Genomic DNA, 23,809 nt, shown 5'->3' on the forward strand with positions numbered 1-23,809 from the left:
CTTTGCCGAGGCAAGGCTAACCCTTCCTTGATGGTTAGACTTTGTTTGTGAACGAGGTGTACGAATGACTTGAAAGCATCTTAAGGGTAGAAGCGACGTAGCTGTCGGATGTTCCAAGCGTTGCTGTAGACCTCGCCTTGACTGTTGGCCAGCTTGTATGTTCCGGGCTTCAAAATCTTGGCGATGATGAACGACCCTTCCCAGGGAGGCGTAAGCTTGTGCCGCCCTCGGGTGTCTTGTCGCAGCCGAAGCACCAAGTCGCCCACCTGGAGGTCTCAGGACCGAACCCCTCGGGCGTGGTAGCATCACGGGGACTGCTGATACCGCGCCGAGTGTAGTAAGGCCATGTCCCGAGCCTCTTCCAGCTGGTCCAGTGAGTCTTCTCGATTGGTCTGGTTGCTTTGGTCGTCGTACGCCCTCGCCCTCGGGGAACTGTATTCTAAGTCTGTGGGCAAGATGGCCTCGGCCCCATAGACTAGAAAAAACGGTGTGAAGCCCGTGGCTCGGCTCGGTGTTGTCCTCAGACTCCAGACCACCGAGGGGAGTTCCTTCATCCATCGCCTGCCGAATTTGTTGAGGTCGTTGTAGATCCTCGGCTTGAGTCCTTGCAGAATCATGCAGTTGGCACGTTCTACCTGCCCATTCGTCATGGGGTGAGCCACGGTGGCCCAGTCCACCCGGATGTGGTGATCCTTGCAGAAGTCCAGGAACTTTCTGCCGGTAAACTGGGTGTCGTTGTCGGTGATGATGGAGCTCGGGACCCCAAAGCGATGGATGATGTTGGTGAAGAACGCCACCGCCTGTTTGGACCTGATGCTGTTTAGGGGTCAGACCTCGATCCACTTGAAGAATTTGTCGATGGCGACCAGCAGGTGCATGTAGCCCCCGGGTGCCTTCTGCAAGGGATTGATGAGGTCCAGACCCCACACAGCAAACGGCCAGGTGATGGGTATTGTTTGTAGAGCCTGAGCGGGTAGGTGGGTCTGCCTTGCGTAGAATTGACACCCTTGGCAGGTGCGGACAATTCTAGTGGCGTCGGCCACCGTGGTCGGCCAGTAGAAACCTTGTCGGAAAGCGTTTCCAACAAGGGCTCGAGGCGCTGCGTGATGACCACAAGCCCCCGAGTGTATTTCTTGTAACAGCTCCTAGCCTTCGGCGATGGATATGCATCACTGGAGGATGCCGGAGGGGCTGCGGTGGTAGAGCTCCTTCCCGTCACCCAATAAGACGAATGACTTGGCGCACCGCGCCAGTCGCCGAGCTTCAGCTCGGTCGAGGGGCAGCTCTCCTCGGTGGAGATATTACAGGTACGGGGTCTGCCAGTTTCAATTAGGCGGGACCCCATTCCGCTCCTCCTCGACGCGCAGTGCCTCACCCTCGGGGGCCGAGGGTGTCTCGGGCTGAACCGAGGGCGCCTCGGGCCGAGCCGAGGGCGCCTCGTGCTGAGCCGAGGGTGCCTCGGGCAGGGCCGAGGCCTTCTCGGGCTCGGGCGTGTCGTCGGTCTTGACTGAGGGTTGATGTAGGTCTCGGGAGAAGACGTCCGGGGGAACCGTTGTCCGCCCCGAGACTATCTTAGCCAGCTCGTCCGCAGTCTCGTTGTATCATCGGGCGATGTGGTTGAGCTCGAGCCCGTAGAACTTGTCCTCCAGGCACCGAACCTCATCGCAGTAGGCTTCCATCTTCGGGTCGCGGCAGTGGGAGTTCTTCATGACTTGGTCGATGACGAGCTGCGAGTCGCCACAAGCGTCGAGGCGTCAGACCCCTAGCTCGATGGCGATGCGCAACCCGTTAACCAGAGCCTCGTACTCAGCCACATTGTTGGACGCAGGGAAATGGAGGCGCAGCACGTAGCGTAGGTGCTTCCCGAGGGGCGAGATGAAGAGCAGGCCCGCGCCTGCCCCTGTTTTCATCAGCGACCCGTTGAAAAACATGGTCCAGAGTTCCGGTTGGATCAGAGCTACCGGGAGCTGGGTGTCGACCCATTCAGCCACAAAGTCCGCCAAGACTTGGGACTTGATGGCCTTCCGAGGGGCGAATGAGATTGTCTCGCCCATGATTTCCACCGCCCACTTTGCAATCCTACCCGAGGCCTCTCGGCACTGGATGATCTCTCCCAGGGGGAAGGATGACACCACAGTCACCGGATGAGACTCGAAGTAGTGTCGCAACTTCCGCCGCGTCAGAATCACCACGTACAGCAGCTTCTGAATCTGTGGGTAGCAGATCTTGGTCTCGAATAGTACCTCACTGATGAAGTAGACCGGCCTCTGGACGGGCAATGCATGCCCTTCTTCTCGTCTCTCAACCACGATCGCGGCGCTGACCACCTGAGTGGTAGCGGCGACGTAGATCAAGAGGGCTTCTCCGGCCGCGAGGGGCACCAAGATGGGCGCGTTCGTAAGGAGCGCCTTCAGGTTCCCGAGGGCTTCCTCGGCCTCGGGGGTCCAAGTGAAGCTCTCGGTCTTTCTTAAGAGGCGGTACAGAGGTAGGCCTCTTTCGCTGAGGCGCGAGATGAAGCGGCTCAGAGCCGCAAGGCATCCCATGACCCTCTGTATGCCTTTCAAGTCCTTGATGGGCCCCATGTTGGTGATGGCCACGATTTTCTCCGGGTTGGCCTCGATGCCCCGCTCGGAGATGATGAACCCCAAGAGCATGCCTCGAGGGACTCCGAAGACACACTTCTCGGGATTGAGTTTCACGCCTTTCGCCTTGAGACACCGGAATGTCGCTTCAAGGTCGAAAAGGAGGTCGGAGGCTTTCCTTGTCTTGACTACAATGTCATCGACGTAAGCCTCGACCGTTCGACCAATGTGTTCGCCAAACACGTGGTTCATGCACCTTTGGTATGTCGCACCCGCATTCCTCAAACCAAATGGCATAGTAACGTAGCAGTACATGCCAAAAGGTGTGATGAAAGAAGTCGCGAGCTGGTCGGACTCTTTCATCTTGATTTGGTGATACCCTGAGTAGGCATCGAGGAAAGACATGGTTTCGCACCCAGCAGTAGAATCCACGATTTGATCGATGCGAGGCAGAGGGTAGGGAACCTTCGGACATGCTTTGTTTAGACCAGTGTAGTCTACACACATCCGCTATTTCCCTCCTTTCTTTCTCACAAGCACAGGGTTGGCAAGCCATTCGGGATGGAATACCTATTTGATGAACCTTGTGGCCATCAGCTTGTGGATCTCCTCGCCTATGGCTCTGCGCTTTTCTTCGTCGAATCGGCGCAGAGGCTGCTTCACAGGTCGGGCTCCAGCTCGGATATCCAGCGAGTGCTCGGCGACATCCCTCGGTATGCTAGGCATGTCCGAGGGACTCCACGCAAAAACTTCAGCGTTTGCGCGAAGAAAGTCGACGAGCACTGCTTCCTATTTGGGGTCGAGCTTGGAGCCGATCCGGATCTGCTTGAAGGCGTCGTTGCTGGGGTCTAGAGGGACGGATTTGACCATCTCTGCTGGCTCGAAGTTGCCGGCATGGCGCTTCATGTCAGGCGCCTCCTTGGAGAGGCTCTCCAGGTCGGCGATGAGGGCCTCGGATTCGGCGAGGGCCTCGGCATACTCCACGCACTCGACGTCGCATTCGTACGCGTGTCGGTACGTGGGGCCGACGGTGATGACCCCGTTGGGGCCCGACATCTTGAGCTTGAGGTAGGTGTAGTTGGGGACGGCCATGAACTTGGCGAAGCATGGCCTCCCCAGCACTGCGTGGTAGGTTCCTCGGAAACTGACCACCTCGAACGTGAGGGTTTCCCTTCGGAAGTTGGAGGGAGTCCCGAAGCAGACGGGCAGATCGAGTTGTCCGAGGGGCTGGACGCGTTTCTCAGGGATGATCCCGTGAAAAGGCGTCACGCCGGCCTGGATCGAGGACAGATCGATCTGCAGGATCCCGAGGGTCTCGGCGTAGATGATGTTGAGGCTGCTGCCTCCGTCCATGAGGACCTTGGTGAGCCTGACGTTGCCGATGACGGGGTCGACAACGAGCGGATACTTCCCCGGGCTCGGCACGCGGTCGGGGTGGTCGCCCTGGTCGAAGGTGATGGGCTTGTCGGACCAGTCTAGGTAGACTGGCGCCGCCACCTTTACCGAGCAGACCTCCCGACGCTCTTGTTTGCGGTGCCGAGCCGAGGTGTTCGCCACTTGCCCACCGTAGATCATGAAACAGTAGCGGACCTCGGGGAACTCCTCTGCCTCGTGATCCTCCTTCTTGTCGTTGTTATGGGCTCAGCCACCTTCCGCCGGTGGCCCGGCCCTGTGGGAGTGGCGCCGAAGCATGACGCACTCCTCAAGGGTGTGCTTGATGGGCCCCTGGTGATAGGGGCATGGCTCCTTGAGCATCTTGTCGAAGAGGTTGGCGCCTCCGAGAGGTTTCCGAGGGTTCTTGTACTCAGCGGCAGCGACAAGGTCCGCGTTGGCGGCGTCGCGTTTCGCTTGCGACTTCTTCTTGCCTTTCTTCTTGGTGCCGCGCTGAGTGGACGCCTCGGGGACATCTTCCGGTTGGCGGCCCTGGGGCTGCTTGTCCTTCCGGAAGATGGCCTCAACCGCCTCCTGGCCAGAGGCGAACTTGGTGGCGATGTCCATCAGCTCGCTCGCCCTGGTGGGGGTCTTGCGGCCCAGCTTGCTCACCAGGTCGCGGCAGGTGGTGCCGGCGAGGAACACGCCGATGACATCCGAGTCGGTGACGTTGGGCAGCTCGGTGCGCTGCTTCGAGAATCGCCGGATGTAGTCCCGGAGAGACTCTCCCGGCTGCTGGCGGCAGCTTCGGTGGTCCCAGGAGTTCCCAGGGCGCACGTACGTGCCCTGGAAGTTGCCGGCGAAGGCTTGGACTAGGTCGTCCTAGTTGGAGATCTGCCTCGGAGGCAGATGCTCCAGCTAGGCCTGAGCGGTGTCAGAGAGGAACAGGGGGAGGTTGCGGATGATGAGGTTGTCATCGTCCGTTCCACCCAGCTGGCAGGCTAGTCGGTAGTCCGCGAGCCACAGTTCTGGCCTTGTCTCCCCCAAGTACTTTGCGATGGTAGTCGGGGTTCGGAACCGGGTCGGGAACAGCGCCCGTCGTATGGCCCGACTGAAAGCCTGCAGACCGGGTGGTTCGGGCGAGGGACTCCGATCCTCCCCGTTGTCGTAGCGTCCCCCACGCCTGGGGTGGTAGCCTCGGCGTACCCTCTCGTCGAGGTGGGCTTGACGGTTGCGGTGGTGGTGCTCGTTGCCGAGGCGACCCGGGGCCGCAGGCGCTGTGTTGCGCGTGCGCCCGGTGTGGACCGAGGCTTCCCGCATGAATCGAGAAGTCGCGGCGCGATGCTCCGAGGGGTACCCCTGCCTTCGGGAGGCAGAGCTTTCGGCCCGTCAGACCGCGGCATCCTCCAGGAGATTCTTGAGCTCTCCCTAGATACACCGCCCTTTGGTGGTTGATGGTTCCGGCATCGCGGGGAGTAGTATTGCTGCCGCAGCCAGGTTCTAGCCGACCCCACTGGAAGCCGGTGGCGGCCTTGCCCTGACGTCGTCGGCAATGCGGAGCTGGATGCCCTGGGGCAGATGACGCACTTCTCCGGCCGGAGCTCGGTCTGCCGATTCCTGCCCGATGTTCTGGCGGAACTGCTCAAGTGTTCCTGCTCCCTCGTCGAGCCTGGCCTGCACCTCGCGGATTTGCTCGAGTTGTGCGTCCTGACCCCCCGCAGGGACTGGGACCACAGCTAGCTCCCGAAGGATGTCAACACGAGGCGCAGGCCTAGGGGGGATCGCCGTTTTCTGGCATACCAAGATGGTTGCTTTCACCGGGACCCCCTAGATCGACGTGGAAACATTCACGACTTGGGCCGCAGTCCTCGTCGCCGAAGCTGCGGCTACCGTCGGAACAATCGGAGAGGCAGTAGTCGCATGCGGTCATGAAGTCCCGCATGGCACTGGGGTTACCGAGCCCGGAGAAATCCCAACAAAAGTCGGGCTCGTCATCTTCCTCGGAACCCGAGGGTCCGTAGGTCGAGACGGCCGTCAGCCGGTGCCAGGGTGACTGCATATGATACCCCGGAGGGTTTGAACATGCCTTTATAAAAGCGTCCACCAAAGCGGGGTCACTCGGTGGGTCGCAGCTGGATCTAAAAGGCACGAGACGGGAATCGGTCGGTACCTCTCGATCGACGGGTGGTGACGAAGTCGCGTCAGGGGCGGACTGCACCGTCATCTCAGGTACGAGGGTGACGCCCAGCAAGTCCCTCGCGAGCGTGCTGGCGTCGTTCGTCCGCTTGGAGTTGGCGTGTTGCGGGGAAACGGCACTCGTCTTCATCTCAGACGCAAGGTCATCGCCCGACGTGTCCCCCGTTTGGGCGCCGGCACCGTCGACTCGCTCGACAGCCGACGAGGTGCCGCCTCCTGCTTGGCCATGGTTGCCCCGCCTCCTCCTCCGTCGGCGGGGGAGATGACGGGACAAACCCGAATGTTGTTCTTCCGCCACGTGAGGAAGACGTTGTTGATTCCATCGCCGGCGGGCGGGCTGTCGGCCGCCATTGTCGCCGTCGCGCGGCGGAGGAAGGAGTATCATGTCGTAGCCGCCGTCGAGGGACATGAACTCAAGACTCTCGAAACGGAGAATCGTCCCGGGTTGGAAAGGTTGTTGTAGACTACCCATCTGGAGCTTGACGGGAAGCTGTTCGTCAACACGCAGCAGGCCCCTACCTGGCATGCCAACTGTCGGCGTTTCGACCCCGGGGGTCCTTGGACCAACGAGTAAATTGTCGCCGCGTGTCCCAGCCCAGATGGGTCGGCGCAAGACGGAGCACGAAGGGGGGAAAGGAGACAGGCAAAAGGGGAAACTCGCGGCCTCCGTGTTGTCCTGCGCCCAGGTCGGGTGCGCTTGCAGTAGGGGGTTACAAGCGTCCGCGTGGGAGAGAGCGAGGGACTTCCGCGTCGGCCCGTTCTCCCGCACGGCCAACCTTCTCGTACGAGAGCCCTGGACCTTCCTTTTATAGGCGTAAGGAGAGGGTCCAGGTGTACAATAGGGAGAGTAGCCGTGTGCTAACGTGTCTAGCAGAGAGGAGCTAGTGCCCTAAGTACATGCCGTCGTGGCAGCCGGAGAGGTTTTGGCACCCTGTTCATGTGATGTCGTGGCCGTTGGAGGAGCGCTGGAGCCTTGCGGAAGGACAGTTGTCGGGGCTGTCGAGTCCTTGCTGACGTCTCCTTGCTTCCGTAAGGGGCTGAGAGCCGCCGTCGTCATGGAGCACGCGGGGCGCCATCATTATTTGTTTACTGGGACGAGCCAGATGGGACGCCGGTCTTGTTCCCCGTAGCCTGAGCTAGCTAGGGGTAGGGTAATGATGGCCCCTCCTGTGACGTGGTCGATCCGAGCCCTAGATCGGGCGAGGCGGAGGCTCCTCCGAGGTCGAGGTCGAGTCTGTCTTCCAAGGTCGAGGTCGAGTCCGAGCCCTGGGGTCGGGCGAGGCGGAGTTCGTCGTCTTCCAAAGCCGAGGTTGAGTCCGAGCCCTGGGGTCGGGCAAGGCGGAGTTCGTCGTCTTCCGGAGCCGAGGCTAAGTCCGAGCCTTGGGGTCGGGCGAGGCGGAGTTTGTCGTCTTCTGGAGCCGAGGCTGAGTCCGAGCCCTGGGGTCGGGCGAGGCGGAGTTCGTCGTCTTCCGGAGCCGAGACGGGGGCCGAGCCCTGGGGTCGGGCGAGGCGGAGCTTCCTATGGCGCCCGAGGCCAGACTTGGCTGCTGTCAGCCTCACTCTGTCGAGTGGCACAGCAGTCGGAGCGATGCAGGCGGCGCTGTCTTCTTGTCAGGTCGGTCAGTGGAGCGGCGAAGTGACTGCGGTCACTTTGGCTCTGTCGACTGAAGAGCGCGCGTCAGGATAAGGTGTCAGACCATCCTTGCATTAAATGCTCCTGCAATATGGTCGGTTGGTGTGGCGATCTGGCCAAGGTTGCTTATCGGCGAAGACTGGGCCTCGGGCGAGCTGAAGGTGTGTCCGTTGCTTGAGGGGGCCCTCGGGCGAGACGTGAATCCTACGGGGTCGGCTACCCTTGCCCGAGGCTGGGCTCGGGCGAGGCGAGATCGCGTCCCTTGAGTGGACCGAGCCTTGACCTTAATCGTACCCATCAGGCCTTTGCAGCTTTGTGCTGATGGAGGTTACCAGCTGAGATTAGGAGTCTTGGGGGTACCCCTAATTATGGTCCCCGACACCATGCTGCTACATTGAGTAACAAGTGGAAATGTGATGAATTGGCAAAAGTTGTTGATTGCTAAAAATGTTTGATACCATGTATGATTAGAGAGGTGCACATTTAGTCTTAAGAGAGTCACAGTAAAACTTGAAAAAGCTAAAACTTGATTTTAGACTCAGCTAGTGCTTTTGGCAAAGCAAACCCCTCAGCCAAACAGCTACATGTCTAGAGGTAGAGGAGTAGACTCCTCATACCGGATAAGTCTAGCTCAGTATTAGTATACTCAGCCTTGCTTGTGGCATAATTTTACAGGTTCTCTGGTGGACATGGTTGCTGGAGTGACTTGGCCATCCATCTTGCCACCGGGTTGGACAGTCGAGTGGGACCCTACCTCGGCTAAGGAGGAGCATGAGGAGTGATGGGATAGGCTTCCCCATCCCCCCGTTTAATTATCGTTAGTTTTATTCCGCTGCAATCCGAACAATGAGCACTACTTTTGTTAAGCCCCAATGATGATGTAATAACTTAATTACTCCTTAATGTTTGGTTTTATGCTTTATTGTATTTGCTCTGTGCCTCACCATCGAGTGAGTACGTGGTACTTGATCCTGTTAGTGGCCTCGTCGGACTGGATCCGAGGGACTGACGTTTTATTCCTATTTAAGTGTGGTCTAGCCTTTAAGGTGGGGCTTAGACACTTAAGTTGGAATAATTCGGGTGGTTCCGCCACAGCCTGCGCGCGCGTTCGCGAGCGCGTCCGCTCGACCAAATCTAATCTGGGTCGTTGCTCGCTTATCTGATGGTCGAGAACACCCCGTACCCCTTCACGTGTGATTTTAGCTAAAGACACCCTGAGTTTTCGGGTAATAGAACCTGTCGTCCTTAGACTTTGCGCGCAGGCCCCTAAACTCTTATAAACAGACCCCTGCACTTTAAAATAATTACAGAATTAGACCTATTTTCATATTTCAAACTTCAAAACTTGTTTATTTCATATCTTTTTCATATGAACTCCAAATTCAGTTATTCAAATTGCAAAATGTTCATAGGAATATTCTCTGTTCAAATAAATTATATCCATTCACAGTCTGTACACTCTAATTTTATAACTAGACTATAGGTTAGTGTATGTGTTGATTTATTCACTTAATAAAATAAATAAAAAGGAAAACCCTAGGGGTAAATAGATGTTTAATATTGTGAAGATAATAATATGTGATGTATGAACTTATCTCTGGTTTAAATTGGATATCTCATTAACATAAGTAGAGTTAGATTATGTAATCATGGATCACACTTAGAGAATAATCAACTACTAAATGATATTAGTTCACCCTATAATTTAAATTCCCTTTTGGTTTTGTTAGTCACCCTTCCTTTGGGGAGAAGTACTGTGTTTATCAAACTGGAGAAACCTAATGGGCGGCTATGATCTCTGGGAAATCTTTGTAAAGGCTACATAGTGAGACCCTGCTAGGTCACCTTGGTAGTGATCAATGGGGAGGCTAGAACCCCGGGCAGAATGGGAATCACGACTTGTGGGTAAAGTGTGCGACCTCTGTAGAGTGTTAGAAACTGATATATCAGTCGTACTCACGGTTAAGAGCGGCCTTGGGATCCTCTTTGATTAGAAGAACTTTGGTTACTTTTATGATGATGGTTAATAATGATGGCTATAATTTTGATCGCTGGTATTTCCTCTATGAAAGAGTGCTTTTGGGTAATAACTGGGTTATTACTAAAACTTGGCTCTACTAATATTAATAAATACTTGACCAACTAAAAGCAACTGCTTAACCTTAACTCCACATACAGCTAGTCCACTTTAGCCAAACGGGACATTTGCTGAGTACATTGATGTGTACTCACCCTTGCTTTACAAACCACCCCCATCCCAGGTTGTCCCCACTGTACTCAGTGCTTAGGAGGAGATGCTGGCAACATGGAGGACTTTGAGGAGTTTCAGGACTACGATGAGTTCTAGTTTTTTTAGTGGCAAACCCCCTGTCAGCTGCCTGTGAAGGCCTTATCTTCTACGTTTCGTATTTCCGCACTTTGATGTTAATGACTATGTTATAGACTGGATGTCTTGGACATCATGTTGTAATAAAGTATTTTTCCACTATTTACTTTGAGCAATGTGTGATGATGTCCAATTATGTAATCATTGTGTACGTGAGTTTCTAATCGTGGCACGTACATGGTTCGCATTCGATTTGCCTTCCAAAACTGGGTGTGACACTCTCCTTGTTTACCGTTTCTTCTCAACAATTTCATGAAGATGGCTTTGTCCTCTTTGTTGAGATGAGCACAGAGCTAGCAAATCTCCTCTTCTTCCACATCCTCGCTTCCATTTTCCCTGTCATCATGTTTAGTGGAAGCATGCAAACCGATATGGGAAAACGAACCTTATAGTGATACATATTCATCATTTGGTCACCATCGTTCTTCTTCTTCTCCCTTCAAAAGGTTAGTACCACAAGCACTAGAGGGAGTATAAGCAATGTGTTTGGACTTAAAATATTTTGATTTAATTCTAGTTTACAAATCATGAGCATCAACACATATATCATTATCACTACTCATGATAGCAAGGTAAGCATCTCTAGTAAGATCATCAACTAAGATGTTGCAAGCATGATGATTAAGGGCCAAACATCTTATTTCCTTCTTAGGGATTTTTACTAATCTTAGAAGGAAAAATACTCTTATTAAACATTTGTCTTAAATCAGGATCAATACTCTTGAAAGCATTAAGAACAGAGACAGAATAAGATGCATAATTAGAACCATCGCCAAATAGAAGTTCTACGGTTACCTCTTTAGACAACATCGTCATCTCCGGATGGCTAAGCCTACACTAGAGAGCCTAGCCTTGATACCAATTGAAAAATTCCTTTGCCTAGGAACATAGATCTGGATGTCGCCTAGAGGGGGTGAATAGGCGAATAAAAAATAATACTAAAAACTTAGAACTTCTTACTCTATTGGTAGTCTAGATCACAGCGAAATGAAGTTGACTCGAGTAGCTCGCAGCGGAATTGTAATCTTTGTCTCAAAATGATCCTTCACTTCAAAACATCTTATACCAGAGATAAGTATAGAAGTGCAAATCAAATCAAACAGGAGACAAAAAATAAATTAGAGCAAAGCAGAGACAAGTGATGTAGGGATTTTATCCTATGGTTCGACTAAGCCTGAAATGTTTGGCTACATCCATATTTGATTTAGCCAACCTGGCTTGGAGCCAATATCAACTCCTTCCTCTATTTGCTCAGATCTATCACCAGGTAGCAGATCGAGGCCTTCACTATGTCGTTCGCGGTTACAGCAGAGCCGTGACTGTTTACAACTTTCTCGACAGCACTCCGGCAGAGTAACAATCCTCACTTGCTAAAGGTCTTGCTTGCAGGAAACAGTGATGCCTAAGGGGGTGAATTAGGACTTCTAAAAACTATCTCTAAACTAGGCCACAAATAAATCCCTACAAAACCTATGCAAATAAGAAATCTAGAATGTGCAAACTAGGTTTTGTCTAAGTGTTGCTATTTCTACCACAAAAAAAAGTTTTGCAACCTAAGTTCCAATCCTAAATATTCTAACTAGAAAGAGAGATTGAAACTTAAGTATTTAATGTAAATGCGGAAGGTAAAGAGCAAAGGTAGAGATGCAAACTCCCGTGGATGACGGCAGTATTTTTACCGAGGTATCTGGAACCACACAAGGTCATGACTAATCCTCATTGGTGCCCCTACGCAAAGGGTAGCCCAAGCGAGGGTCAAGCACCACGGTCGAGTAACTCCGTAGAGAGCCACGGGCCTTCTCCACGCGCAAGTGGTGCTCCGCTTCCGACTCCTCTCAGACGCTCCTCGCTGTCTCCTCTATCGAGCTTTGGGCCAAAACGTTGTGGGCCTCGTTCCCTCTGGTACACGGTGGCGGTCGTGTCACACAAGAGGTTGACACGGTCTCACAAGACTCTCGCCCCACTCGGTACAATTACAACGACTTATGTAAGAGTTGAGTGGTTTTGTGGGTTTTTTAAATTGACTCGACTAACTAGGAATCACCTAGAGCCAGCGCATAAGCGGTCTAATTAACCTAAGCACTTCGCAAAGAACCTACGCTAATCGCCAAGTGATTCTATTAAGCACTTAGGTGTTTGAGCACTTGGAAATGTCTATAACATGTGTTGTTATGTTGCTTGGGCTCCCACACCTTCAAATGGCGGGTTGGGTGAAGTATATATAGGCCCCAACTCAAAACAATCCGTTAGAGAAAAGTTGTTGCTCTCTGCGGCACACCAGACAGTCCGGTGGTAGGCACCGGACAGTCTGGTGCCCTGTACAGTGCACCACTAGCCATTAGATATGACTGTTGCCGTGCGTCAACCTTTGCACCGGACAGTCCGATGTCTCACCAGACAGTCCAGTGGTTCTCCTCCACAGTGCCACCAGGAACTAGCCATTGAGATTTTGTTTCTTGGTGCACCGGACAGTCCGGCATGTGGCACTGGACAGTCTGGTGTGCCACCGAACAGTCCGTTGCTCTCAGTCGGACGGTCAGCGAGTGGCTACACTCTCTTCATGTCTTGGACTTTACTTGATACTTGTTGATCTTCACTTATGGTCTTCATAATGTCTTCTTTTGAGGTGTTGCTTCCTCAATGCTTTAGTCCAAGTCACTTTAGCATCATGTGAACTATAAATACAAACACTAGAAAATATATTAGTCTATAGATTATGCTGATGATCAGACACCAAAATTATTTAGTCAAATGGGCTGAGGTCCATAATCATCTTAGACTTTAGACCATCACACTTGATCTCCTATGTTGAACCCTGTAAGCTTTGCACTAAATACTTGTTCAACACTTAGCAACACATGTTAGTTATTTAATTGAGTTGTCATCCAAACCACCAAAATTCACAAAGGAGCTTTCAGTATTTGTAGGAGTACTTTTAATTGTAAGGATGTATGCACGAAAGTGCAAAAGGCTAGAATCTATTTCCATTATAAAAAAACTCTAGATAGACGCAATTATAAAGACGCTTGGATAACTAGCTGCCTACGAAGGTACATCTACAGAGGTGGCTCCATAAATCTTATTTATCCATAAAAAGACATCGTTGCTAAAAATTATTTTTTTCAATGGTGTCTTATTTTATAAAAGGTTGTCTTACCCCGCAGGTTGAGTTTTACAAATTTCTACAACTTAAAAATCATGAGAATACTCTCTTAACATATCATAAAATGGTGACACTAAAAGTTAATTTGTAATTGTATTGATCCTTCATGGCAATAAATTATCAAGTTGTTATTTTTGGTAAATTTATTCATTTTGACCAAAACACTCAACACACATACATTTATTTGGTTTATTTATGATCATTCTTTTAAAAAACACTATTGTGTACATAATTCTTTGATATATGCAATTTAATATCTTGAACATCGTGGTGCATGCAAAAGAATTATTCATGCTGTTGTAATAACTAAGGGGTTGCCTAGGAAGTAGAATTGGTCTTTTTTTAAAAAAAATAGAATACAAAATGATACTTCTAAATAAAATATAAAATATATGCTAAAGTATGAAATTGACACATGGATCGGATAGAAAATATGGAAACTAATAAGACCAATATTTGAAACTCCAAATCTAAATTCACCGTGTCACAACATATGGGAATTGGGATAAAAAAGAGCTAACATAATTCAACCTAAGGTTGTCTCCGGAAGTAATGCAGACATAGATGTGGTTTCACGGCGTTCGAGACACCGTGAGCGTTACACAAAATGTATTGGTGCTAGTAGAGCTAATAGTTAGTTGACTATAAAAATTGCTAGTGCATTTAGCTAGATAATTATTAGCTAATAGTTAAACTATTAGCTAGACTGTTTAAATATTTTTAGTTAATTTTAATAGCTAACTATTAGCTCTAGAACAACACCCTCTTAAGCTAGTTAGCTTGTAGACGGTAGATTTATCCACGAACATCTAACACTTACATCTCATGATATTCTACTAGTGTCTAGCGCGCGCCCTGCACGCGTTGTGTTCTCGTAGTGAGGACAACGAAAGCACCCATTTATGTTGAGAAGCCGAAAAGACAACCTTATCTGCATACTGCTGGCGTCATTGATATATGTTTTCGGTCGTTGGATAGGGATGGGGACGTCAGAGATACGTTTCTGACCATTGGATTGAACTAAAAATAATATCAGCATAGTATTTGGTGGATTTAATAGGTGCTAGTGAAGCAATGTGTGTTTTTTTGTTTGACTGTAGAAGGATATTGGATTGCATTGGTGTTCTAGGAGATTTGCCTTTGGCTAGAGTTGATGGAAACTACACATTGTCAACATACTGCTTGGGGGATAACTACTGCTAGAAGGTTTCTATAAAAACAGATAAGTAGCAAAAGAAGAGCATCAACTTAATTCGAAGACAATCCGACCAGCAAGAACATATATACTTATTTGACATTGCAATTTTACGAACAATCAGCCACACAAAGATTCTATGGAACAGCTGACAGCTAGTTGAAGGTTAGCATTAACTTGATTCAGAGGTAATTGGATTATCAGCAACGTGCATGTTTGTTTTCCCTATAGTCAAAGCATAAAATGCATGCAAGCCATTATTACCAGGAACCACATGTAAGAATCAGAAGAGAAGGTTTGAAGGCAGTACCATGAGCAGCAACATCTAAGTGCTTCTTCTTTATTACATCGACCTTCAAAGCGTAGCTCAGGTCAATGTAGTTTTCTTTCTTTACATCAGAAGGGTGAGACCTACGAATGAACGTAAAAATACACATATCACCAATCTACAAATGGTTATCAAGACAAAAATTAATGATTTTCATATTTAAACATCGTTCTCTAATCGCTCTTAGGATTCGTAGACCTCCTCTTGAGATCTCAGTGCCTTAGCTCAACATTCCATGATTGTTTGTTCTGTTGGAGCAGTAGTTGATAAAATCTAGCAATACCATGTGCAGTTTGCAAACTTAATTGGGTCATTCTAAATAATTTGGCATTTAGCTTGTGTCAATTGTAGAAGTGAGAAAACAAAATTCAGAACATGTTAATCTAGAGTGGGGGTGTAAGTAATCAACCAAAATTGTTGAGACTTTGTGCGAAGATCACATCGATGTAATGTAATGGAGAACTGTGATTTGTTGTAACCATGGAACTGACTATGTTTCACTGAAGTACCTACTAAACACAGACCATAATGTCAGCGAACACTAAAGAATATAGCTTGAATCTAAACTAATTTAATAACGAAGCTATAATCACGATTCAAGGATATAGTTAAGCACACCAGAGTCATTGTACTGCTTCCTTATGTCATCAGAAGCTTCCTTCTTTCAAATTCAGACTCAATTTTAGAAATTTGGGTGTCTTCATGGCTCACGTTCCACATTAGCAAGGGATGCAAAGTATGGATCAGCTGGAGCCTGAAATAAGATAAACTAATATATTATGTCAACAATTTAAAATATACGTGTGACATTCTTTTTTTATGGAAACTCTTAAAGAAGATCTAACAAAGGAGAAGGAAGTGTGGCATTTTTTTCATCCTCCCATGCAAAAGTTTTGGTTATCAAGTTACCAATCATAGCTGGGAAAAAAATAAAAGAAAAAGAAATACAGTTTATGTTGCAAAAGGCAAGCAGGTTGAATTAGGAGTACATTAGCTGATTTATAGAAATTTGCTCGATTTGGAGCCCATTGGAAAGCATGCTAAACTGAAGTTGATGTTGTTAGCATATGGGGAAATAAAAACTCACTTGGAATGTTTTGGAAAGTTATCCTTATCTTTTCTGCACGCATGAGATTGAAGTGGGCACCCTTACCAGCACTATACCTATTATCTTCTTGCAGAAGTATCAATGTAAACATTTAAGATGTTATTAACAATATAAATTAAAGCTGAGATGCACATTATATGGTGTTAGGTAATATGCATGCTCAATATTAACATGACAGAGAAGGAAAAAGGCCGAAACCATTGAATCCTACTTTATTATATTCCTCGGGCCAAGTCTCTTGGTCAGAGGAGTCGAATAAAACGACATATACATGATAATAGATAAGTAGTTTATGAAAGTTTCCACTTCAAATCAAATGATATTAGGAACTGTCTCTCAAAATCATATAAATGGTAGCACAACAGTTCCACTTAGTAACCAATGGCATAGCAAAAGTTCGCACAGAGCGGAAATTAAGAAGCTTAAATAGTTCACACTAACATGCAGAAAATTCAGAAGATGAATAGGTAACAGGATAACCGTTTTTTTGTAATAAAGATTATTCAAAACTTAAACAACGCTGTAATCACCATACCTTTAGCCCATAATTTTCAGAAATGTAATCACCGTACTTTCCATAACCAAAAACATACATTTTTAGAATTGAAACATATATTTTTTAACATAAAAAGGCTATTTTCAAAGCTAAAAGAACACGTAGCCGAGGACGACCTGCAACAATCAGAGGAGATAGTAGAGGCAAAAGAGGAGCGTCAGAAGTTGTCCACCCTTCTTCCTAGCTCCTAACAACCTACAAATTATCGAACACCAGATACACGGCCTCGCCTTGTGCAGAGAGGCCAACAAGCGTGTAGCGGAGCAGGTAAGAGGAGACGAAGGATGACGAAGGCGGGCTGAGCTTGGTGAGGATGGAGGAGAATAGGGCACGAGAGAACAGTAGGGAGCGTAGGACTACGTAGGCCACGCGCAGCGCGCGGGGATGTAGATTCGTCACCTACTCGCGACGGCCGGGCAACGCCTCGAGGAGCGACGTCGATTTGCGCCTGAATCCGGATGGGAAGGTTGTAGAGGTGGCTAAGTCGTGGTGTGGTCGCGAGGAGATTCGGGCGCACGTCTAGGTCACTCAACCATGGCACGTGGCAAGGCCGGTGAGTTCCACTTAGTAACCAATGGCAGAATAAGAATAAGAAGTTGCTTCTTATATGCGCATACATCCAATTTACAGTGCAGTACCAAATTAAACAAAAGGATGGTGTTTATAAAGAGGTGTCAAATAAAACGACATTCTATAAAATAAATAGACTGACAAACTTTCTAATGTAAATCAAATGATTACAAGAACTGAAAGACTATGTTACAAATAAAATTGACACTTAGGATCCATTTGAAACTCAAGAATTTTACATGAATTATATAGCAATTTTATATGGATCAATTCATTTTTTTAAAGGAAAAATGTGTTGTCCCTGCTCAAACTTCACTGTCCATTGAATTCAAGCATTGTTTTAGGAGTTCTAAAATTGTTTCAGGAGTTGTAAATGGGATGTCAAACCTGAGGCCTTCAGGACGCACTACCGCCACTGGACACCATGCCACTAGCCATCTCCAAGGTACGCGCTTGTGGATCGCAGTCGCAGCACCATCGCCCACAGACCATAGCTAGCAACCCCGCCCTGGCGCACCGCAGCAGTCGCACAAGTCGCGACATAGAGCCCGAGCCTGCTGTTGTCTTCGCCATCGCCGTGAGTAGAACATGAGTTGCCGCCCACCGAGCCGGTCGGTAGCTGGGGTTTGGGTCGAGGTTAGCAGGACGACGACGGTTCCACCAAGTGTTGGTCGACAATGGTGACTTAGCGGGACGACGACGGTTCCACCAGGTGCTGGTCGACAATGGTGACTCGCACGACGAGCGGTGGCGCTGGTGAGGTGGTCGGCTTTTTAGAATTGAAACATATATTTTTAACATAAAAAGGCTATTTTCAAAGCTAAAAGAACACGTAGCCGAGGACGACCTGCAACAATCAGAGGAGATAGTAGAGGCAAAAGAGGAGCGTCAGAAGTTGTCCACCCTTCTTCCTAGCTCCTAACAACCTACAAATTATCGAACACCAGATACACGGCCTCGCCTTGTGCAGAGAGGCCAACAAGCGTGTAGCGGAGCAGGTAAGAGGAGACGAAGGATGACGAAGGCGGGCTGAGCTTGGTGAGGATGGAGGAGAATAGGGCACGAGAGAACAGTAGGTAGCGTAGGACTACGTAGGCCACGAGCAGCGCGCGGGGATGTAGATTCGTCACCTACTCGCGACGGCCGGGCAACGCCTCGAGGAGCGACGTCGATTTGCGCCTGAATCCGGATGGGAAGGTTGTAGAGGTGGCTAAGTCGTGGTGTGGTCGCGAGGAGATTCGGGCGCACGTCTAGGTCACTCAACCATGGCACGTGGCCAGGCCGGTGAGTTCCACTTAGTAACCAATGGCAGAATAAGAATAAGAAGTTGCTTCTTATATGCGCATACATCCAATTTACAGTGCAGTACCAAATTAAACAAAAGGATGGTGTTTATAAAGAGGTGTCAAATAAAACGACATTCTATAAAATAAATAGACTGACAAACTTTCTAATGTAAATCAAATGATTACAAGAACTGAAAGACTATGTTACAAATAAAATAGACACTTAGGATCCATTTGAAACTCAAGAATTTTACATGAATTATATAGCAATTTTATATGGATCAATTCATTTTTTTAAAGGAAAAATGTGTTGTCCCTGCTCAAACTTCACTGTCCATTGAATTCAAGCATTGTTTTAGGAGTTCTAAAATTGTTTCAGGAGTTGTAAATGGGATGTCAAACCTGAGGCCTTCAGGACGCACTACCGCCACTGGACACCATGCCACTAGCCATCTCCAAGGTACGCGCTTGTGGATCGCAGTCACAGCACCATCGCCCACAGACCATAGCTAGCAACCCCGCCCTGGCGCACCGCAGCAGTCGCACAAGTCGCGACATAGAGCCCGAGCCTGCTGTTGTCTTCGCCATCGCCGTGAGTAGAACATGAGTTGCCGCCCACCGAGCCGGTCGGTAGCTGGGGTTTGGGTCGAGGTTAGCAGGACGACGACGGTTCCACCAAGTGTTGGTCGACAATGGTGACTTAGCGGGACGACGACGGTTCCACCAGGTGCTGGTCGACAATGGTGACTCGCACGACGAGCGGTGGCGCTGGTGAGGTGGTCGGCCCCACGCCAGTGGAGCACTCGCCCTCCCCGTTGCACCTCTGCGGGAGGGAAGACTGTAACTGCTCTTCCGAAGCACCGACCTTGCACACGGCAGCATCGCAGAGGCTCTTATTGGCCCGATCCGGATGCTAGCGAGGGGAAAGGGTAAATCCTAGATTCAGGTCGCGGCTAGCGGTGGTGCTAGAGTCGTCGGAGAAGGTCCTGGTGCCTGGAGGGAGGGCCAGAGAAGTGTGAAGAGGGATGGATAGAGACGTGATGAACTTGGTTTGCAGGGGCAAGACGGGTTTGGGTGGGGGCAAGTCGATGGACGGGATAGGAAGCGAAGCCTCTAGAGGAAGCAAGAGAAAGGTGTGGTGGCCTAGAGCTCGATGCATACCATTGAGATGGGATCGAACGGTCTAAATAAAAAGAACGACTTAGACACCACGAATGGAGTCGTTTTGAACCGCCTTTCATATAATAGAAATTTCATGAGAAACGTCCTGGGGCTGTCGAAGGTCCATGCAACAAGCGTTTCTCAGCCCATTCAATTTTTTTGGGAGGATCCCCATGCCATCCAAATGAAGTGATTAATTTGCTAACGGCCTTTTAATCTTCGGAGCCCATTACTGGAGTTTATTGGGCTCTGAGCTCACTACTGCAAACTACTGGGCTTTAACTAAGCCATCATCGCCGTAGAAAGGAAGCACGCGATCCATTGGAGGCAAGAGATCACACTGACACGCGCACGCACACTGAGGCATCCGAGTTCCGAGGCAGAAGAGCCATCGCCGCCGCCGATGACGTCCGTGCGCATCTCGGCCTCGTCGCTAGTCCAATCGATCCGCGGGGCGGCGGAGCTGGTCCGCCTGGAGGCTCTCCGGCGCGAGCTGGACGGGTGCCAGCTGCTGACGGGCATCTGGTGCCACGGGTTCATGGTGCATCTGCAAATTATCTTTTTTGGTCACGTGCATCTGCAAATCGGAATGAAGAGTGCTGTGGTTCTGCACAATGAGAACTGAACAGATATTTTTGTTGTTACATAAGAGCATTCAAGAATCATGAATCCAATTTTCACCTGCAACCAGCAGGAGGCAAAAAAAGGCAAAGACACTGCAACTGCGAACATACCAAAACATGTTGCCAAGCTGTGCTGAAGACACATAGATCTAATGATCATGAGCAACCGCTCTTACATTCAAGATCTTGCCAATACAGCATATTGCCTTTATAATTGAGGTCCAATGATCTGTATTTCTGATACCGTACATAAACATTTACATAACATACTAGAGACATTCATCTTCCTATACATGCCAAGTAAATCGCTGATGTTTCCAACTACACAAAGTGCACTTGAACGTCCAATCAAACCGACAGAAGCCATCTCAAATATTCAGTTGCATCAGCATGAGCAGGCCCATCGTCAGGAGCGGCTACCCTCTTACGCATCAAACTCTCAACAGATACGGGTTTCCTCTTGCACCCACCTACTGAACGTGGCCGCTGCTCATCAGCCTCGACAAAATCACCCTGCAAACAATTGATGGGAAATCATAAACATCCCCCTCACAAGATGCATTTCTGAAGGAGAAAGCACAATGTAGGATGCCAAGGAAATTGTTATCAGGTGATCATTTGTGATACCTCAGTGTGCACATGAGCGCTTGACTTCTCATGATTGTCCCTTACGTGCTTGTAAGAAAACCTCTTGCCACACCCAGAGAATTGGCACACAAAAGGACGACGCTGCTCATGTACCGCCTTAACATGCTTGTCCAAATTGGATTTCTGCAGTTTCATGTTCACCAAGAATGAATAACTGAGTGCTTTTCTTGATAAATTCCACGGAAACAAACCATAAGAGAATCAAATAGTGTTAAGATTAGAAACCACACCTTCGAGAACGAACATTTGCAGTCCTCGATGTGGCATTTAACCCTCTCAGTGACGCAGGAACCTTCATGCATCCGATGATGGCGCTGGAAATTCTTCTTTAGCTGTTTCGTACCACAGATATCACACTGAACATATTGATGGCAAGATTGGTTATGCGCCTTCAGGCATTCCATGTTTGAAAAGAACTTCATGCAGCCTGGCTCACAGCACATAACTTCTGTGTATTCCAGCTGGACTGCACCACAGGTACCAAAAGTTTATCATGACAGAGAAACTACTGTCAGTGTTGATAATAAGCACTTGCATACATAATATTATGCAGAATAGATGAAAAGCATGCACTAAGGCAGAACACATAAAATAATCATATCAGAAAGACAAAAACAATTGGTAAAGGTGAGAGTTCATATTGATAAATATGGCTCAGAGGATAACAAGACCAGAACTACATGCTAACATCATCAATATACTATATCAACAGGCTTTTCAAAGTGTGTTATTTAAACTTGGTGTCAGAAATATGGAAATGGTTATAAAGTGTGCCTCTCACCATGTGATTCTTCGTGCTTCTTTAACTTAGAAGCATATTTGAAAGCCTTCCCACAGTTAACCTTTGGACAGATGAATTCTTTCTTGCTTTCACAAGGAGAGACATCTTTGTGGATTTCCTGAACATGTCTCTGCATATTACCCTTGATATTGAACTTACGGCCACATCCTTCGACAGGGCACACAAATAGTTTCCCTTCATGAGTAAGTAAATGTCTGTTCAAATGATCCTTCCTGCTATAGCTAAAGGGGCAACCATCAACAGTGCAGGAAAAGGGCCTCTGCAGTAGTTTTGGAAAGACATGTATCACTATATAGTACCTAAAAAAAGGTTTGATACAAATAAAGTAATAGAGATGCAAACAGTACCACAAAGTGCAACCAGGCATGCTACAACATGAGCTTTAAGTGGTGTGAAAATAATAGAAAATACAATTATAAAAGTGCAAGTAAATAATAACATAAAAGGAAAAATCTTAGAATGAGAAGGCTGGAACGAAATGAGCAAACCTTAAGAAACGCGTGAACAAGGCATGCTTGATGGAGCTTCTCAGGATGGTCTCCCAATCCTGATACTAGTCCATTCAAGGCCTTATCGCATTTTGGAGTTCTTTGGGATCCAATGCTTCACGCATTCATATGTCAACAAATTGCCTACAAAAACCAGCAAATCAAATGTCGTACACCAGTCCCCAAATACAGGGGCAAATAGCAGCACACCGTATCCGCATAACTCACCTTCAAATGAAAATTAATTTGATTTTTGCATGAAATGTATAATTCAACTAAGGAAGATCATGATCCAATCATTTCAGTGAACACATAACTAAAGTCGAGCACATAAACTATGCAGAACAGGAATTGTGTCTCTCTATGCCTGCTAAATCTATCCTGTCAATAATGAGGGCCATCAAACGGTGACAGCTAGATATACTCAAACAGCATTGCAGTGTAAATTCATCAATTATCAAATATGACTAGAACAGCAGACGCCCAACTTGTTGAAAAAAGTGGCATCGCAATCTCAGACTAGACCTTTAGCATATGTCATGTGACAGGAACATAATAACAAAAAAAGCAGCAAGCAGCTCAGAATAGCTCAGAACACACAACCTGAAGAATAGCGTGAATGAAGGAACTCTTGATGGAGCTTCTCAGGAGGGTCTCCCCATCCTGGTACTAGTCCGTTCAAGGCCTTCTCGCATTTTGGAGTTCTTTGAGATCCAATGCTTCACACATCTGTATCTGAACAAACAGACTGCAAAAGTCAGCATAATTAATAATAACATACAATGGACTAAAGAAAGACCATGAGGTATACAGAGTCATCCATCGAACCAATTGTTATTATAACAGGGTTGTAGCAACCACACCAAAAGAGTCAAACCAGCATGTATCTCGCTTTCGGCCTTTTCTCACACAATAAACATTAAGCGGATAGTAACAAACCAGGCGAGCACTAGTAGCCTGAGCATTCACTGAGCAATATACCAAAAAACCCAACATAAGCAGCCAGATCAGTACCTCGAGCGAATGGCTCTGCATATGTTGCTTCAGATGCGCCTGCTTCTTGAAGCTCATCCCGCACTGTTCGCACGCACGGCTGATCTCTTTGCGCGGACCAGCATCTCCACCTTCCCAGTAACCCCCCAAAGCATCCACCTCATCCTACACACACCCCATAAGTGTTACCCCTGTAGAACAATACAAAGGAGAACGCGCGCAAATCTGAAGTCTGAACCAAGCGGCGGCGAGCAAGCGAGCAGCACAGCTGGTACCTTGTGGTGCTCAAGCACGTGGGCGCGGAGCAAGCACTTCTTGGACCGGACCACGTCGCAGAACCCGCACTTGTAGCACCTTATATACCTCAGAGGCGGCGCTGTGGTCGCCCCGCCGCCGCTCTCTGTGCCTTCCCCCATCTGAGTCTGACTAACCCCAAAACCACAGCGAAATAAACGAGAAATTGAGACGGGATTCCCAGAATTAGCACCACACGCAACACCAATCGGAGGAAACTGACCTCGAATCGCGGAGGGAGCCGCGGGATCTGCAGGATCGCCCGCCGCCGCCGTGGAGAGAGGTAGCCGCCGCGCAGGAGAGAAACCCTCGACTCGTGAGTCGCCAAGCGTTAGTGGGAGAACAAGCCAAAAACAACCACTGGGAGATGGGCCTGATGAGCATCAGGCCCACCTGGCAAGGGGAGAGCCTTCCCGGGTTCGGGGT

The 23,809-nt window shown here is 48.8% G+C and overlaps 1 protein-coding gene across 11 annotated transcripts; it reads right to left on the minus strand.

Annotated features, from left to right (window-relative positions):
- Nucleotides 1-20,252: 20,252 nt before the first annotated feature.
- Nucleotides 20,253-23,774, minus strand: LOC100383605 (Transcription factor IIIA). Of its 11 annotated transcripts, none has more exons than XM_035959731.1 (9): nucleotides 23,607-23,736; nucleotides 23,365-23,511; nucleotides 23,111-23,254; nucleotides 22,700-22,831; nucleotides 22,097-22,240; nucleotides 21,588-21,867; nucleotides 21,037-21,272; nucleotides 20,786-20,929; nucleotides 20,253-20,671 (listed from the first exon to the last, which is right to left on the minus strand). In XM_035959731.1, exons 6-9 carry the CDS (start codon nucleotides 21,721-21,723, stop codon nucleotides 20,507-20,509), a joined length of 681 nt encoding a protein of 226 aa, XP_035815624.1. In that variant the 5' UTR covers nucleotides 21,724-21,867; nucleotides 22,097-22,240; nucleotides 22,700-22,831; nucleotides 23,111-23,254; nucleotides 23,365-23,511; nucleotides 23,607-23,736; the 3' UTR covers nucleotides 20,253-20,506. The 11 variants fall into 11 exon arrangements, with proteins under 11 accessions (XP_035815624.1, XP_035815620.1, XP_035815627.1 ...); NM_001362095.1 differs by having other exon boundaries at nucleotides 20,260-20,671; nucleotides 23,365-23,515; nucleotides 23,607-23,738; XM_035959727.1 differs by having other exon boundaries at nucleotides 22,097-22,831; nucleotides 23,607-23,749.
- Nucleotides 23,775-23,809: the final 35 nt, after the last annotated feature.

Source organism: Zea mays, chromosome 6 (assembly GCF_902167145.1).
Source record: "Zea mays cultivar B73 chromosome 6, Zm-B73-REFERENCE-NAM-5.0, whole genome shotgun sequence".
In the NCBI taxonomy this organism is placed as follows: Eukaryota; Viridiplantae; Streptophyta; class Magnoliopsida; order Poales; family Poaceae; genus Zea; species Zea mays.